The sequence below is a fragment of the Lampris incognitus genome, chromosome 18, assembly GCF_029633865.1.
Source record: "Lampris incognitus isolate fLamInc1 chromosome 18, fLamInc1.hap2, whole genome shotgun sequence".
NCBI lineage: Eukaryota > Metazoa > Chordata > Actinopteri > Lampriformes > Lampridae > Lampris > Lampris incognitus.
The window spans coordinates 42,497,413-42,514,530 of record NC_079228.1 but is presented as its reverse complement, the minus strand read 5'-3'; the positions used below and the strand labels follow the sequence as shown (position 1 = coordinate 42,514,530).

At 48.1% G+C, this 17,118-nt stretch overlaps 1 protein-coding gene across 1 annotated transcript in view; it reads right to left on the bottom strand.

Annotated features, from left to right (window-relative positions):
- Positions 1-2,618: 2,618 nt before the first annotated feature.
- Positions 2,619-17,118, bottom strand: part of LOC130128250 (glycogen synthase kinase-3 beta-like) — a 91,463-nt gene continuing 76,963 nt past the window's right edge. Inside the window, exons 11-14 of the mRNA XM_056297885.1 lie at positions 14,519-14,595; positions 12,616-12,800; positions 11,990-12,176; positions 2,619-2,750 (exon numbers count right to left, since the gene is read on the bottom strand). Coding sequence (XP_056153860.1) covers positions 14,534-14,595 — 62 coding nt within the window. The 3' untranslated portion in view covers positions 2,619-2,750; positions 11,990-12,176; positions 12,616-12,800; positions 14,519-14,533. The remainder of the gene's footprint in view (positions 2,751-11,989; positions 12,177-12,615; positions 12,801-14,518; positions 14,596-17,118) is intronic.

Here is a 17,118-nt window from a genome sequence, read left to right as displayed (position 1 = left end):
TTGAGCTGCTCTTTTGTAATGCATCTTGGTGTGGAGGTGAAGCTTCATTGAAGATGGACTCACTAGATGATCATGTTGAGAGTCTTCTATTAATGCTTTCTGGGATGTTCTTCAAGATGGATGGTGGGTGGTTGCTCTCCCTATGGACATACTGCAGGGTGTTGTTGGTCTTCATGTACGGCTTGTATGTGCCGTTCCTCAAGTCCACTGAGATGTCCAGAACATCCATTTGTTTTTAGTTTGCTTCAATGGTGATTTTTAGCTCATTATTTGAGAATATTTTGCAGATTGTTTTCTTAATGTGCTCGACCTCTCTTGGTGTTTTGCTACAAACTGGTAGCCCATCATCCCTATAGAGTCCAACATTGATGTCCAGGTTCTGTAGTCGAGACAACAAATACATTCCAAATATAGTAAATGGTATGTTTTTTCCTGTGTAGCTTTATTTTTATTGACAGCTGATGATTTCTTATGGCATGAAACAGGCTTGAACTGTCTCATAAAGAATTTACTTGACTCACTGGACATTCTGTCTCTCTCGCTCTCTCTCTCTCTCTCAATTCAATTCAATATGTGCTTTATTGGCATGACATACGTTTGTGTACATATTGCCAAAGCATGTAAAACAACAACACAATACAACAATGATCATAATAATAACAGCAACAATGGTTATGATATTAAACAACAGTAGTAGCAACAGGTGCTGTCCCCCACTGTCTCTCAGGCTGTGGCAAGATAATATAAATCTTGCTGCAATGCTCGCCGCTGCCCTCCTCCCAGCACCACCCGCAGCTTACCTGCGTCCTCCATGTCCTGCTACTCTGGAGTCACATGTTCCAGCTCCTGGACAAAAGCCCGGCGCTGTTTTTCAAATGTGTCACATTCTGAAGTACTTCTTACCAAGAATTTAAGAGTAGTCCCTCTCAATCAAGTGTTCAAGTGCCACTAGCCCTGTTCACTGGAGTCCCTTAAGTAAAGTTCAATGCTGACTGGTTGCTCAGGTGTGGTTTGAAAGCTGACTGATTGCTCAGGTGTGGTTTGAAAGCAAAAAATCGGATGGGGGCTAATAATTTTAACCACCTCAGTTTTCACTACATTTGGTATAAAGCAAACCTGAAGATTTATTTGACATTCCAAAATGTACCAAATAGGGGCCTTAACATTGATGAATGTTTTACTATGTAAAGTTTTATGAATGATGCACAAACATTGGGCAGAATTTTAGGGAACTGTTCTATAGTTCCTCGGGGGCTAATGTGACCTTAACTGTGTGTATATATATATATATATATATATATATATATATATATATATATATATATATATATAAATCCAGTGAGCCAAGTAAATTCTTTATGAGACAGTACAAGCCTGTTTCATGCTGTAAGCAATCATCAGCTGTCAGATTGCGGTTTTACGAAATTTGTTAGAAGATGAAAACCAAAATCTACTCAAGGAAAATGCCATGTGCAGCAGAGTACCGCCGGACTTCACAAATTCCAGCTCCCGTCTTCTTTCTTTCTCAGGGTAAATGCAAAATATACTGCAGACATAAGCCACGGTTTCATCATTTTATTAAACGAGTCCATTTCTTACACGCACATGGAATTGACAGATGTTTTTTTTTAATCGACCCATCTCCTCTCTGTACCCCCAGAACACATCAGTCCACTGAATCTGAGTGACCCCAGAACACATCAGTCCTCTGAGTCTGAGTGATCCCAGAACACATCAGTCCACTGAATCTGAAACCCCAGAACACATCGTCCACTGAGTCTGAGAGACCCCAGAACACATCGTCCACTGAGTCTGAGAGACCCCAGAACACATCAGTCCTCTGAGTCTGAGAGACCCCAGAACACATCAGTCCTCTGAGTCTGAGTGACCCCAGAACACATCAGTCCACTGAGTTTGAGAGACCCCAGAACACATCGTCCAGAGTCTGAGAGACCCCAGAACACATCAGTCCTCTGAGTCTGAGACCCCAGAACACATCAGTCCACTGAGTCTGAAGAGACCCCAGAACACATCAGTCCACTGAGTCTGAGCGACCCCAGAACACATCAGTCCACTGAGTCTGAGCGACCCCAGAACACATCAGTCCACTGAGTCTGAGAGTCCCCAGAACACATCAGTCCACTGAGTCTGAGCGACCCTAGAACACATCAGTCCACTGAGTCTGAGAGTCCCCAGAACACATCAGTCCTCTGAGTCTGAGCGACCCCAGAACACATCAGTCCTCTGAGTCTGAGCGATCCCAGAACACATCAGTCCACTGAGTCTGAGCGACCCCAGAACACATCAGTCCTCTGAGTCTGAGCGACCCCAGAACACATCAGTCCTCTGAGTCTGAGCGATCCCAGAACACATCAGTCCTCTGAGTCTGAGCGATCCCAGAACACATCAGTCCTCTGAGTCTGAGCGACCCCAGAACACATCAGTCCTCTGAGTCTGAGCGATCCCAGAACACATCAGTCCACTGAGTCTGAGCGACCCTAGAACACATCAGTCCTCTGAGTCTGAGCGACCCCAGAACACATCAGTCCTCTGAGTCTGAGCGATCCCAGAACACATCAGTCCTCTGAGTCTGAGCGACCCCAGAACACATCAGTCCACTGAGTCTGAGCGATCCCAGAACACATCAGTCCTCTGAGTCTGAGCGACCCCAGAACACATCAGTCCTCTGAGTCTGAGCGATCCCAGAACACATCAGTCCTCTGAGTCTGAGCGATCCCAGAACACCAGCACTGGAATGGAAAATAAAGGAAACAAATATTTTGCATTTTATATATATATATATATATATATAAAATAAATTATGGTCTCCTTTAGGAGCATATACACACAATTTATGGAAAAATTGGTTTTTAATGAATTCCGTGACACAGAAATTCAAATTCTGAGTTTCAGATTTCATCAGTCAGTGACGTGCACGCAAAACATGCATGCAAGTACCCAAGTACCCACACTCGCGTGCACGCACACACACGGTTGATAAGTGGCTCTTTCTGCTGTTGCTACAGTCCAGTAAGTTCTGAGTCTGGCATCTTTTCCATAAAGGCTTTGTTGGTTGCAGCATCCAGGATGCCTACAGTGGTCACTCCGGAACCACCCACCTGCAGTCCTTAGTTGGAGCTGACGTTGTTTTAGTCTGACCAGACTTTCAGTTTGGCCCAAGGTACAAAATGTGTGTCGCTTCCAAGAAATGCCCCATAGGTGACCGTAGCAGGGTCAGATGGTAAATACTGCTGCTGGTACGCTGGTGTCCGTCTCTTCTCTCTCTCTCTCTCTCTCGCTCTCTCTCGCTCTCTCTCTCTCTCCCCCCCTCTTTCACCCTCTTTCTCTCTCTCTCTCTCTCCCCCCCTCTTTCACCCTCTTTCTCTCTCTCGCTCTCTCCCCCCCTCTTTCTCTCTCTCGCTCTCTCCCCCCCTCTTTCACCCTCTCTCTCTCGCTCTCTCTCTCTCTGTCTCTCTCTCTCTCCCCCCCTCTTTCACCCTCCCCCCCCCCTTTCACCCTCTCTGTCTCTCTCTCACTCTCTCTCGCTCTCTCTCTGTATCTCTGTCTCTCTGTCTCTCTCGCCCTCTCTCTGTCTGTCTCTGTATCTCTGTCTCTCTCTCTCTGTCTCTCTCTCTCTCTCTCTGTCTCTCTCTCTCCCCCCCTCTTTCACCCTCTTTCTCTCTCTCGCTCTCTCCCCCCCTCTTTCACCCTCTCTCTCTCGCTCTCTCTCTCTCTGTCTCTCTCTCTCCCCCCCTCTTTCACCCTCTCTCCCCCCCCCTTTCACCCTCTCTGTCTCTCTCTCACTCTCTCTCGCTCTCTCTCTGTATCTCTGTCTCTCTGTCTCTCTCGCCCTCTCTCTGTCTGTCTCTGTATCTCTGTCTCTCTCTCTCTGTCTCTCTGTCTCTCTCGCCCTCTCTCTGTCTGTCTCTGTATCTCTGTCTCTCTCTCTGTCTTGCTCTCTCTGTCTCTCTCGCTCTCTGTCTTGCTCTCTCTCTCTCTCTATCTCGCTCTCTCTCTCTCTCCCCCCCCCCCCTCTTTCACTCTCTCTCGCTCTCTCTCTCTGTCTCTCTCGCTCTCTCTCCCCCCCTCTTTCACCCTCTCTGTCTCTCTCTCACTCTCTCCCCCCCTCTTTCACCCTCTCTCTCTCTCCCCCCCCTCTTTCACCCTCTCTGTCTCTCTCTCACTCTCGCTCTGTCTCTCTCTCTCCCCCCCTCTTTCACCCTCTTTCTCTCTCGCTCTCTCCCCCCCTCTTTCACCCTCTCTCTCTCTCTGTCTCTCTCTCTCCCCCCCTCTTTCACCCTCTCCCCCCCCCTTTCACCCTCTCTGTCTCTCTCTCACTCTCTCTCGCTCTCGCTCTCTCTCTGTCTCTCTCGCCCTCTCTCTGTCTGTCTCTGTATCTCTGTCTCTCTCTCTCTGTCTCTCTGTCTCTCTCTCTCTCTCTCTCTCTGTCTCTCTCTCGCTCTCTCCCCCCCTCTTTCACCCTCTCTCTCTCGCTCTCTCTCTCTCTGTCTCTCTCTCTCCCCCCCTCTTTCACCCTCTCTCTCTGTCTCTCTCTCACTCTCTCTCTGTATCTCTGTCTCTCTGTCTCTCTCGCCCTCTCTCTGTCTCTCTGTCTCTCTCGCCCTCTCTCTGTCTGTCTCTGTATCTCTGTCTCTCTCTCTCTGTCTCTGTCTCTCTCGCCCTCTCTCTGTCTGTCTCTGTATCTCTGTCTCTCTCTCTGTCTTGCTCTCTCTGTCTCTCTCTCTCTCTGTCTTGCTCTCTATCTCGCTCTCTGTCTTGCTCTCTCTGTCTCTCTTTCTCTCTATCTCGCTCTCTCTCTCTCTCTCTCTCTCCCCCCCCCTCTTTCACTCTCTCTCGCTCTCTCTCTCTGTCTCTCTCGCTCTCTCTCCCCCCCTCTTTCACCCTCTCTGTCTCTCTCTCACTCTCTCCCCCCCTCTTTCACCCTCTCTCTCTCTCCCCCCCCTCTTTCACCCTCTCTGTCTCTCTCTCACTCTCGCTCTGTCTCTCTCTCTCCCCCCCTCTTTCACCCTCTGTCTCTGTCTCTCTCTCTCTCCCCCCCTCTTTCACCCTCTCTCTCTCGCTCTGTCTCTCTCGCTCTGTCTCTCCCCCCCTCTTTCACCCTCTCTATCTCGCTCTCTCTCTCTCTGTCTCTCTCTCTCTCTGTCTCTCTCACACACACCCACACACACACACACGTCATGTCCCACAGTGAGGCGTCGGACCATGAGGAACATGAGCAGTGGCCACCCCTGAACAAACTAAATGGCAAAACGGAAAAAAAAAGCTTGTGTTTCTCTGATAACAGAGGGCAACTCCCTTCCTTGGTTAAGGGAGTGCAAATTCTTTGACAGACTTTAAGAGGTCCTGACTAACAGACAGGTAAAGGACTCAAAAAGTCTTTAAAGGAGAACTTAAGTGTCCACAGAACAGTCCAGAGCCACAAGTGGTGGTGTGTGGGGCAGCGTGGGCAGCAGCCCAGTAGCGATGTCATCATTCACACAATGAACTCAAAACCCCCGCAGAGAGAGACAGACAGAGAGGAAGAGAGAGACAGACAGACCGAAGGAGAGGAAGAGAGAGACAGACAGAGAGGAAGAGAGAGACAGACAGAGAGGGAGAGAGACAGACAGAGACAGACAGACAGAGAGAGATCAACACATGGGAAGAAAAGTGGTAGATTTTTGTTTTGTTTTGGGTTTTTTTTTGTCTTTTGTCTCTTTATTTTACTATTTACAGCGTGGACTGTAAAGACACCATGAAAGGAAAGACATATTTACAACAACTGACAAACCAACGAGGACTCAGCTTTGTTGACAACATGGGGAAAAGAAAGTGATATAAACAACAGCATAGCAAAAAGTAAAATAAAGATCAGTGATATTTACACATGTGCAATAAGAGAGGGGAGAGGTTGGGAGAGCACGACGGAGCAAAGAGACCATTTCCCCATGGATTCCTCACACGGGGCTCGCCAGAGGGGCGGCGTCTACACCTTTTCATAGCCACGTCTGACAGCTCTGAGTGTAAACACCGGAGACAACACGCACCTTGTGGACCAAATGAAACGCACCCGCTGGATACTGCACATTAAAGGTTGGGGGGTGGGGGGGGGCAGAATACGAAAGGCTGGTGGCCTGGAGACTGGCTGACTGTATCCTCTGAAAGCAGCTGGGAACGCTTGGCGAGGAAAGTAAAATGACTTAAACTACTGAAGTACCACTGAGCACGACGCCCCAACCCCTGCTGCCATGGAAACCAGCAGGGCAAGTGGCTGTGAATATGTTTCATCAACTGTGTGGCTTGGGGGGGGGGGGGAGGGGGGGAAGAGGGAGAGAGAGGGAGAGAGAGAGACTACATAGGCTAAGCAAAACGTATGGCTTGTTAAAAGCGGGTGTGAGTAAAAGTGGGGGTAGCTGAAGCAGCAGGAAGTGGTAAAACAGTAAAAACCATGGAAACAAGAACACTGCATGTGGTCAAGTTCCACTGACTAAAGTCTTGTTAACTGAGCTACTCCTAAAACACTAGCTTGTCAAGAGTGTGGTTGGATTACAGTTACTTGGACACACACACGCACACACACACACACACACACACACACACTGTAAAGGTCAGTGATTTGTGTCTATGGCTGCAGTCAGAATAATCCAGAAGAATCTTTCACATGGAGAAAACCAGCAGCAGGAATGACCGAGGCGTGTGCGCTCGAGAGGCGTGTGCGCTCGAGAGGCGTGTGTGCACGTGTGCAGATTCACAGACACACCTGGTGCTGGTGCTGAGGGTTCCTCACACTGGGTTCACGTCTGTCAGGTAACGTAATCACACATCAGTCAGCGTTTGCTTCCTGTTCCTGCCTCGGTGAGGACCAACAACACTGAGGAGTGAAACGAACGCCGCCGATCCACAGAGGTTGTGCTGAAACCTGCTGCAGTGACGGCTTCCTGTCATGTACACGTCCTCTGGCCAACACTGGTGATGTTTCCCACCGACAGAAAAACAGCTTCCCAGGGGGGCTAAAAACGGTGTTTTGAAACCCTCCCAGTTTTCCCGACTCCCAGCCTTCTGACCTACACCTCACAGCCTTCTGACTTACACCTCGCAGCCTCGTCTCCAAAGACAGAACAATAAATATATTTACATCAAGTATGCAAAAAATGACCCATCAGCTTAATCACTGAGAGAATGTAATAACGCCTGTTCAACTCCCACGATCCTTTAGTTGCTCTGCTGCATCCGTCCAAAAGAAAGCTCAAAAGCCATTCTGCTGCGTGAGTTGTAGCACTGAGGTAAAAAGACGGGGAGCTGCTGAAACGGGCCGAGAGAGAGACAATGAGAGAGAGAGAGAGAGAGAGAGAGAGAGAGAGAGAGAGAGAGAGAGAGAGAGAGAGAGAGAGAGAGAGAGAGAGAGAGAGAGAGAGAGAGAGAGAGAGAGAGAGAGAGAGAGAGAGAGAGAGAGAGAGAGAGAGAGAGAGAGAGAGAGAGAGAGAGAGAGAGAGAGAGAGAGAGAGAGAGAGAGAGAGAGAGAGAGAGAGAGCTGGTCTGAGGAAAACGTTTTCTACTTCTGTTCTGGGACAAACACATGGGTCAGCTACAGTCCTGAAGACACGCAAACAAACATCCTGTCCGACACGTCCTAACGCTGACATATTTAAGACGTTAGCTAGTCCACAAATGTTCAGATCATGAATGCTTCTTCACTAGCTAATTATGATGGTTACCGTCGGTTACCAGTGCGTAAGGTTTGACATCTTCACAGGCACAGCCACATGTGGAAGAAGGTGACAGACAGCAGCGGGTTAGATGAAACAAAACGACTGAGGCCGACAAGCAGACCGAGCTGGTAGAAGACCTTCACCAACAGAAACCACAACGACAACTAAAACGCACACGCAGCACTGTTGGTACTTTTGGCAGAGGGGACGTGCTGACAGCAGCACTGCAGCCACCATGTCCACTTAGTCTCACGTCACATGGATCTGAGGCTCAGATGCAGCCACCAGCATCACCACAGCCGTTGGTACACTGGACAGAAACGCTTCAGCACTGCAGCTTTCACGGCTCGACCAAAGTGTTGTTGCCCATGACTTTCCTGTGCCTATACTAAACATCTGGAATACTGGACAGAAATCCAGATGTTTACATGTTAACATGGGCAGGTGGTCGCATTATTAAAAAAAAAATCTTTAAACCAACCACCTCAGGCACATCAAGATGCCATGAGACTTTTTTTTTAAATTATTTTTTTGGCATTTTCCACCTTTTTGTGTTTGATAGGGACAGAAGAGAGACAGGAATGTGTTTGATAGGGACAGAAGAGAGACAGGAATGTGTTTGATAGGGACAGAAGAGAGACAGGAATGTGTTTGATAGGGACAGAAGAGAGACAGGAATGTGTTTGATAGGGACAGAAGAGAGACAGGAATGTGTTTGATAGGGACAGTAGGGAGACAGGAACGTGTTTGATAGGGACAGTAGGGAGACAGGAACGTGTTTGTTGGGGACAGTAGGGAGACATGAATGTGTTTGATAGGGACAGTAGAGAGACAGGAAAGTGTCTGATAGGGACAGTAGAGAGACAGGAACGTGTTTGATAGGGACAGTAGAGAGACAGGGAAGTGTTTGTTGGGGACAGTAGAGAGACAGGAACGTGTTTGATAGGGACAGTAGAGAGACAGGAACGTGTTTGATAGGGACAGTAGAGAGACAGGGAAGTGTTTGTTGGGGACAGTAGAGAGACAGGAATGTGTTTGATAGGGACAGTAGAGAGACAGGAAAGTGTTTGTTGGGGACAGTAGAGAGACAGGAAAGTATTTGATAGGGACAGTAGAGAGACAGAACAGTGTTAGGGACAGTAGAGAGACAGGAAAGTGTTTGATAGGGACAGTAGAGAGACAGGAATGTGTTTGATAGGGACTGTAGAGAGACATGAAAGTGTCTGATAGGGACAGTAGAGACAGGAACGTGTTTGATAGGGACAGTAGAGAGATATGAAAGTGTCTGATAGGGACAGTAGAGAGACAGGAACGTGTTTGATAGGGACAGTAGAGAGACAGGAACGTGTTTGATAGGGACAGTAGAGAGACAGGAACGTGTTTGATAGGGACAGTAGAGAGACAGGAAAGTGTTTGATAGGGACAGTAGAGAGACAGGAACGTGTTTGATAGGGACAGTAGGGAGACAGGAATGTGTTTGATAGGGACAGTAGAGAGACATGAAAGTGTCTGATAGGGACAGTAGAGAGACCGGAAAGTGTTTGATAGGGACAGTAGAGAGACAGGAACGTGTTTGATAGGGACAGTAGAGAGACAGGAAAGTGTTTCATAGGGACAGTAGAGAGACAGGAAAGTGTTTGATAGGGACAGTAGAGAGACATGAAAGTGTCTGGTAGGGACAGTAGAGAGACAGGAAAGTGTTTGATAGGGACAGTAGAGAGACATGAAAGTGTTTGATAGGGACAGTAGAGAGACAGGAACGTGTTTGATAGGGACAGTAGAGAGACAGGAACGTGTTTGATAGGGACAGTAGAGAGACAGGAAAGTGTTTGATAGGGACAGTAGGGAGAAAGGAACATGTTTGATAGGGACAGTAGAGAGACAGGAACGTGTTTGATAGGGACAGTAGAGAGACAGGAACGTGTTTGATAGGGACAGTAGAGAGACAGGAACGTGTTTGATAGGGACAGTAGAGAGACAGGAACGTGTTTGATAGGGACAGTAGAGAGACAGGAACGTGTTTGATAGGGACAGTAGAGAGACAGGAAAGTGTTTGATAGGGACAGTAGAGAGACAGGAACGTGTTTGATAGGGACAGTAGAAAGACAGGAACGTGTTTGATAGGGACAGTAGGGAGACAGGAACGTGTTTGATAGGGACAGTAGAGAGACAGGAACGTGTTTGATAGGGACAGTAGGGAGACAGGAACGTACTTGATAGGGACAGTAGAGAGACAGGAACGTGTTTGATAGGGACAGTAGAGAGACAGGAACATGTTTGATAGGGACAGTAGGGAGACAGGAACGTACTTGATAGGGACAGTAGAGAGACAGGAACGTGTTTGGTAGGGACAGTAGAGAGACAGGAACGTGTTTGATAGGGACAGTAGGGAGACAGGAACGTGTTTGACAGGGACAGTAGAGAGACAGGAACGTGTTTGATAGGGACAGTAGAGAGACAGGAACGTGTTTGATAGGGACAGTAGAGAGACAGGAACGTGTTTGATAGGGACAGTAGGGAGAAAGGAACATGTTTGATAGGGACAGTAGAGAGACAGGAACGTGTTTGATAGGGACAGTAGAAAGACAGGAACGTACTTGATAGGGACAGTAGGGAGACAGGAACGTACTTGATAGGGACAGTAGAAAGACAGGAACGTGTTTGATAGGGACAGTAGGGAGACAGGAACGTGTTTGATAGGGACAGTAGGGAGACAGGAACGTGTTTGATAGGGACAGTAGAGAGACAGGAACGTGTTTGATAGGGACAGTAGAGAGACAGGAACGTGTTTGATAGGGACAGTAGAGAGACAGGAACGTGTTTGATAGGGACAGTAGGGAGACAGGAACGTGTTTGATAGGGACAGTAGAGAGACAGGAACGTGTTTGATAGGGACAGTAGAGAGACAGGAACGTGTTTGATAGGGACAGCAGGGAGACAGGAACGTGTTTGATAGGGACAGTAGAGAGACAGGAACGTGTTTGATAGGGACATTAGAGAGACAGGAACGTGTTTGATAGGGACAGTAGAGAGACAGGAACGTGTTTGATAGGGACAGTAGAGATAGGAACGTGTTTGATAGGGACAGTAGAGAGACAGGAACATGTTTGATAGGGACAGTAGAGAGACATGAAAGTGCCTGATAGGGACAGTAGAGAGACAGGAATGTACTTGATAGGGACAGTAGAGAGACAGGAAAGTGTTTGATAGGGACAGTAGAGAGACAGGAACGTGTTTGATAGGGACAGTAGAGAGACATGAAAGTGCCTGATAGGGACAGTAGAGAGACAGGAATGTACTTGATAGGGACAGTAGAGAGACATGAAAGTGTCTGATAGGGACAGTAGAGAGACAGGAACATGTTTGATAGGGACAGTAGAGAGACATGAAAGTGTCTGATAGGGACAGTAGAGAGACAGGAATGTACTTGATAGGGACAGTAGAGAGACAGGAAAGTGTTTGATAGGGACAGTAGAGAGACAGGAACATGTTTGATAGGGACAGTAGAGAGACAGGAATGTACTTGATAGGGACAGTAGAGAGACAGGAACATGTTTGATAGGGACAGTAGAGAGACATGAAAGTGTCTGATAGGGACAGTAGAGAGACAGGAATGTACTTGATAGGGACAGTAGAGAGACAGGAAAGTGTTTGATAGGGACAGTAGAGAGACAAGAACGGCAGGGGACAGAGAGGGGATGACATGAAGCAAAGGGCCCGGGCCGGATTCGAACTCAGGCCACTGCAGCAAGCCTTTTGTGGTACCACTCTACCAGATGAGCCACCGAGGTGAGCCAACCCCCCCCCCCATAAGACATTTTCACTCATCTCAAAAACTTGCTATACAAAAAACATGCAAAAGATGGAATATTTGTCGGTACTGTCCAAATTTAATGACAGAAAACCTTAATTTATACTTAACCAGAAAGCAGTAGTTTGTATTTTTTGGTCATCTCAAACCTTCCACTGCTGCTAGTTTGCAGTCGGGGCTGCTGCACACAGTGGAGGCCGCTTTATTGTCATGAAGTCCACCTGTGGGGTTCTTCATTTAGCAATTCAGCTTTGGGAAAAGTCCCCCTGTAACTACACACTGCCTCTGATGGTTTTTATCCTAGCAAGACGGACAATGTTGCCTTAGGCAAATTTGTAATTTGTGATATTGGACTATACAAATAAAACTGACGACCTCAACTGGCTCCTTTCACATCGAAAGGAGCCAGTTGAGGTGGTTCGGGCATCTGATCAGGATGCCTCCTGTGCGCCTTCCTTTGGAGCTTTACCTGGCACGTCCAACTGGCAGGAGACCCTGGGGTAGACCCAGAACTCGCTGGAGGGACTACACGTCCAGTGTGGCCTGGGAACGCCTTGGGATCCCCCAAGAGGAGCTGGAGGGCGTTGCTGGGGAGAGGGACGTCTGGAGTGCCCTACTTATCTTGCTGCCACCGTGACCCGGCCCCGGAGAAGCGGCTGAAGATGAATGAATGAATGAATGACAAGGAAAGTCCAGGGAGTGAGTGCCTATTGAATTCTAGATAAATACATCTTAGAGCAAGCCGTGAAGTCACATATTGGTATAAATACACAACAGTGGCATTACAGGAAATTTAACACATTCACCACTGAACTCTTATGTCTGTTAAACCGCCCTTTGTTTCAGGGCTGGGATTCGCCTGAAGAAAAATCCAGAATGATTATCTACAATCACTGGCAGGCATCCCTTTATGTGACACTACTCATATCAAATAGTTCAGACTTTTTAACATGCCACTCTACCTTGCGTTTGCTCATTACCACACAGATTTATTTGGAAACCATTATAATTTGACCAAATATGTTAATTTATAAATCTATGGCGGCAGGCATGGGCACAAGTCCATGAATACTGGGATGGCCTGCAGCGCTTCACCTGTGCCCCCGTCCACAGGGTCAGTGGTTGTGTCAGGAAGGGCATCCCATGTAACATTTTGCCAAGTCATTATGTGGATAGACAAGACCATACTGGATTGGTCAAGGCCTGGCTTGACAAGACCGCTATCGGTGCTGTGTCCTCACAGGGTACCGATGGAAACTATCAAATCGGCTGTGGTGACCCTAGGAAACAGGGAACAAGCCGAAAGAAGAAGATCGTTAATTCATAAATCTACAGTCTGTGGTAGCGAACAAGGGCAGAGGTACTTTATAAAGCAGCTGTCAACTATGTATTCCCTTTACAATGCATCACGGCATCAGCCTTCATCACTGTCTAAATGACTTCTGGTTTTTTTTATAAATTTATTTCTGATTTTCCCCCTTTTTCTCCCAATTTAGTGGCCAATCGATCCCTATTCTAGTTCAAACACCCACCCCCGTACTGCATGCGTTTCACCAACTGCATCCCTCCAGCCGGCAGTCTTGAAGGAGGCACTTCCGTGACAAGGCGAATCCAGGCCGAACCACTACTTTTTCCGACACACCCAGAGACGCAGTCATGTGACGAACACAAGCCGACTCCGCCCCCCTTCCGAAGACAGCGTTGCCAATTATTGCTGCTTCATCGAGTCCGGCCATAGTCGGATCTGACGAGTATAAATGAGTTTTAAACGATTATCGACGATACATGGGAACCCTAAGTCGGTGCATCTGTAATGCTCTAAAGGTCCCGTTTCTGGAATAAAGCAGAGGTGGAGGAGCGGTTTGGACGAGGAGAGGCTACAAGTGGCTATCAGCTAACATAAGGAAAAAGAACACTACAACACTTCTGTCACTATCTAGGTACAAAGCTGCTACCACAGTCAACATGTTCAAGATCAGGGGTACTGTACAAAGCCTCACACTAAAATAAAGATGAGACAGTCAAACTGGCGTGACTCTGGAAGTTGTTAACAAGTAGGTCAGTTTAACAGCCGCTCTGACAGGTAACCAGCAGCTGATCGTTGATCCAATTCCACCCAAGTGGAGGGCAAACTCTGACACCTTTTGGTCGGTGCAGCCAATGGACAAAAAAAGTTCCAGCCTGCCGTGGAGTGAGATCAATGCAAGAGGGCTTTTGTTTTAATGCAGAGGTCAAAGGTGACCGTGTAACCCCATTGCACTCCAACTCTGGTCAAAGTCATCCCATCAGCAGACTAACCGTGGCAGACAGGAACAGAAAACACACTGGGTAAACAAAATCAAGTGATGCCCCCCCCCCAAATAAAAAAAAGAGGCCCTCCCCCCTCCCGCCGCCAACTCTAGCAATAATGTGCTGTTTATGGTCACCAAGATGACTTCAGTTTGTCAAATAAATAAACAAGGAAAGAAGGAAAAGTGAATAAACATGCCTCTTTGTTTTCTTTAAAAAGAAAAACTGAAGTATTGCAGAGGACCGGCCCCTCCACTCAACCTTCATACGCCCCTCAAGCATCACCAAGACAACTCAGAAAGACACTACTGTAGGCAAGTGTGCGCATTTGTGTATGAGTGTATAAATGTATATGTACAATGCTGTTGCCATACCGAGGTCTTCTGGTTTTTAAACCTGGCAGCTTAAAAAAAAAAAGATTTGTTCAGTACAAAAAGAGATGGCTGTAACCTAAGACGAAGCAGCATGGGAGAAGAAAGCAGAGCAGGGAGAGAGACTGTCTCTGTTTCTCTCAGAGAGAGAGTGAGTGAGAGAGACAGAGAGTGAGACAGAGAGAGTGACAGAGAGAGAGAGAGTGAGAGAGACAGAGAGTGAGACAGAGAGACAGACAGAGAGACAGAGCGAGAGAGAGAGTGAGAGAGACAGGGTGAGTGAGACAGAGAGACAGTGAATGTGTTAGAGTAACGGTTGGCCCGGCAGGCGGACGGACGGGTGAGGGGCTGCTTCAGATGCTGTTGAGGGATCCCGGTACTGAACTGTGCTGAGATGAGTCTGAACCAGCACCATCTGGAGGAGAGGAGGAAGGAAAGGGAGAGAAGGGAATGTAGAGGGTGAACATGAAAGAGTAGAGGAGATGGGACAAGAAAGAGGAGGCAAGACAGGTCTATTAAACTGTGCTTGTTCCTCTACGGGGGTCAGGTGAGTGAAGTTACTTTAATGATCAAATCACATCAAATGAAAGGCACAATAATAGTGAATAAAATCAGTAGTAAAAGGCACAAAAGGTAGTAAAAGGGCATGAATAACAGCAGTGAAAGGCAAAGATAAGACACAAGGCAATATCAAAATATGTACACAAATGTAAAACAAAGAAAACGAGATCAAATCAATAAATAACATAGAATACTAAAAAAAAAAAAACAACAACACTAGGAACAATCAAAGGTCACTGAAAACATGTAGCATGTCTTGAGTTTTGTCTTAAAAGTGTCAATGGAGGGGGAACGTTTGATCAAAGGTGGAATGCTGTTCCAAAGCTCTGCAGCTGCTACTGCGGGGGCACAATCTCCCTTACCCACTAGCCTTGTTTGTGGAAAAATTAAAAGCCATTGCTCTGAGGATCTGAGTGGCCTACAGTTGTAGTGGGGGCAGAGAAGATCTGAAATGTAGAGGTGCCAGCCCATGTAAGGCTTTAGAAACACATAAAAGAACCTTGAATTCAATCCTGTATTTGATAGGTCATCACTGCAAAGTTGCTAGTAGAGGTGAAATGCTCGCTCTTTTTCCAGTAGCAGTTAGGAGTCTTGCTACAGCGTTCCTCACCAGCTGCAGGTGAGACAATAATAACTTTATTATATAGCACTTTTCTTAACAATGTTACAAAGTCTCCTTCGAGAATCACCACTTTAACATGGTGGAGGGGTTTGGGTGTCCCGGTGATCCTGGGAGATGTGTTGTCGGAGGCAGTAGCTCCTGGTAGGGTCTCCCAAGGTAAATTGGTCCCAGGGGAGGGACCAGACTAAGAGCGATTCCCAAGAAACCCAAGGAAATTACAACAGCAGAGCTATAGCACCTTGCCCGGAAAAGCGAAACCAGGGCCCTGTCCTGGGGCCAGACCGGGGAAGGGAGCTCGCTGGCGAGAGTCTGGCCTTGGCCCATGGGGCCCGATTGGTCCCAGCCTGAAAAAGCAACATGGAGCCACCACCCCATGGACCCACCACCCGCAGGGATAAGCATTGGGGTAGGGTGCAATGCAGACTGGGCGGCAGGCAAAGGCGGGGACCAGTGTGTGCTAACCTACGGCATCGCAGACTGTTCCTCGGGACGTGGAATGTCACCTTTCTGGCAGGGAAGGAGCCTGAGCTGGTGCGGGAGGTGGAGCAGTACCAACTAGATATAGCTGGGCTCACCTCTACACATAGCATGGGCTCTGGCACTAAATTCCTGGAGAGGGGCTTGACTCTTTACTTTTCTGGAGTTGGCCAAGGTGACAGGAGCCGGGTGGGTGTGGGGATACTCACAAGTTCCTGGTTGAGCACCAGTGTTGGAGTTCTCCCCGGGGAATGAAAGGGTCGCCTCTATACAACTGTGAGTTGCTGGGGGGAAGGCTCTAACTGTTGTGTATGCTTATGCACCGAATAGCAGTTTGGAGTATCCAGCCTTCTTGGAGTCGCTGGGTGGTGTCCTGGATAGGGTTCCACCTGGGGACTCTATAGTTCTGCTGGGGGACTTCAACACTCACGTGGGCAACGATGGATAAACCTGGAGGGGCGTAACTGGGAGGAACGGCCTCCCCAATCGTAACCCGAGCAGTGCCGTGTTACTTCTGTGCGAGTCATGGATTGGCCATAACAAACACCATGTTCAAACACAAGGTAGTTCATAAGTGTACTTGGTTCCAAAACACCTTAGGCCGAAGATCGATGATAGACTTTGTGGTCGTATCATCAGATCTGCGGCCATATGTTTTGGACACTCGGGTGAAGGGAGGAGGAGAGCCGTCAACTGATCACCACCTGGTGGTGAGTTGGATAAGATGGCGGGGAAGGCTGCTGGACAGACCTGGCAAACCCAAACGTGTAGTGAGGGTGAACTGGGAATGTCTGGCGGAGGCCCGTCTATGAGGTCTCCAACTCCCACCTCCAGAAGAAGTTCTCGTGTATCCTGAGGGAGGCTGAGGACATGGAGTCTGAGTGGGCCATATTCAAAGCCTCTATTGTAGATGCAGCAGGCAGGAGCTGTGGTCATAAGGTCATCGGTGCCTGTCGAGGTGGCAACCTAAGAACCCACTGGTGGACACCAGCGGTGAGGGAAGCCGTCAGGGTGAAGAAGGAGGCCTTTCAGGCTGGTTGGCCCAGGGGTCTCCTGAGGCAACAGACAGGTACCAGGAGGCTGGAAGGGCTGTGGCTTTGGCGGTCGTGGAAGCAAAAACTCGGGTGTGGGAAGAGTTTGGTGAGGCTATGGAGGACTTTTGGTTGGCCTCAAGGAAGTTCTGGCAAACCATCCAGCGACTCAGGAAGGGGAAGCAGGGCTTGGCTCAGACTGTGTTCAGCTGGGGAGGGGAACTAATGACCTGGACTGGGAATGTTG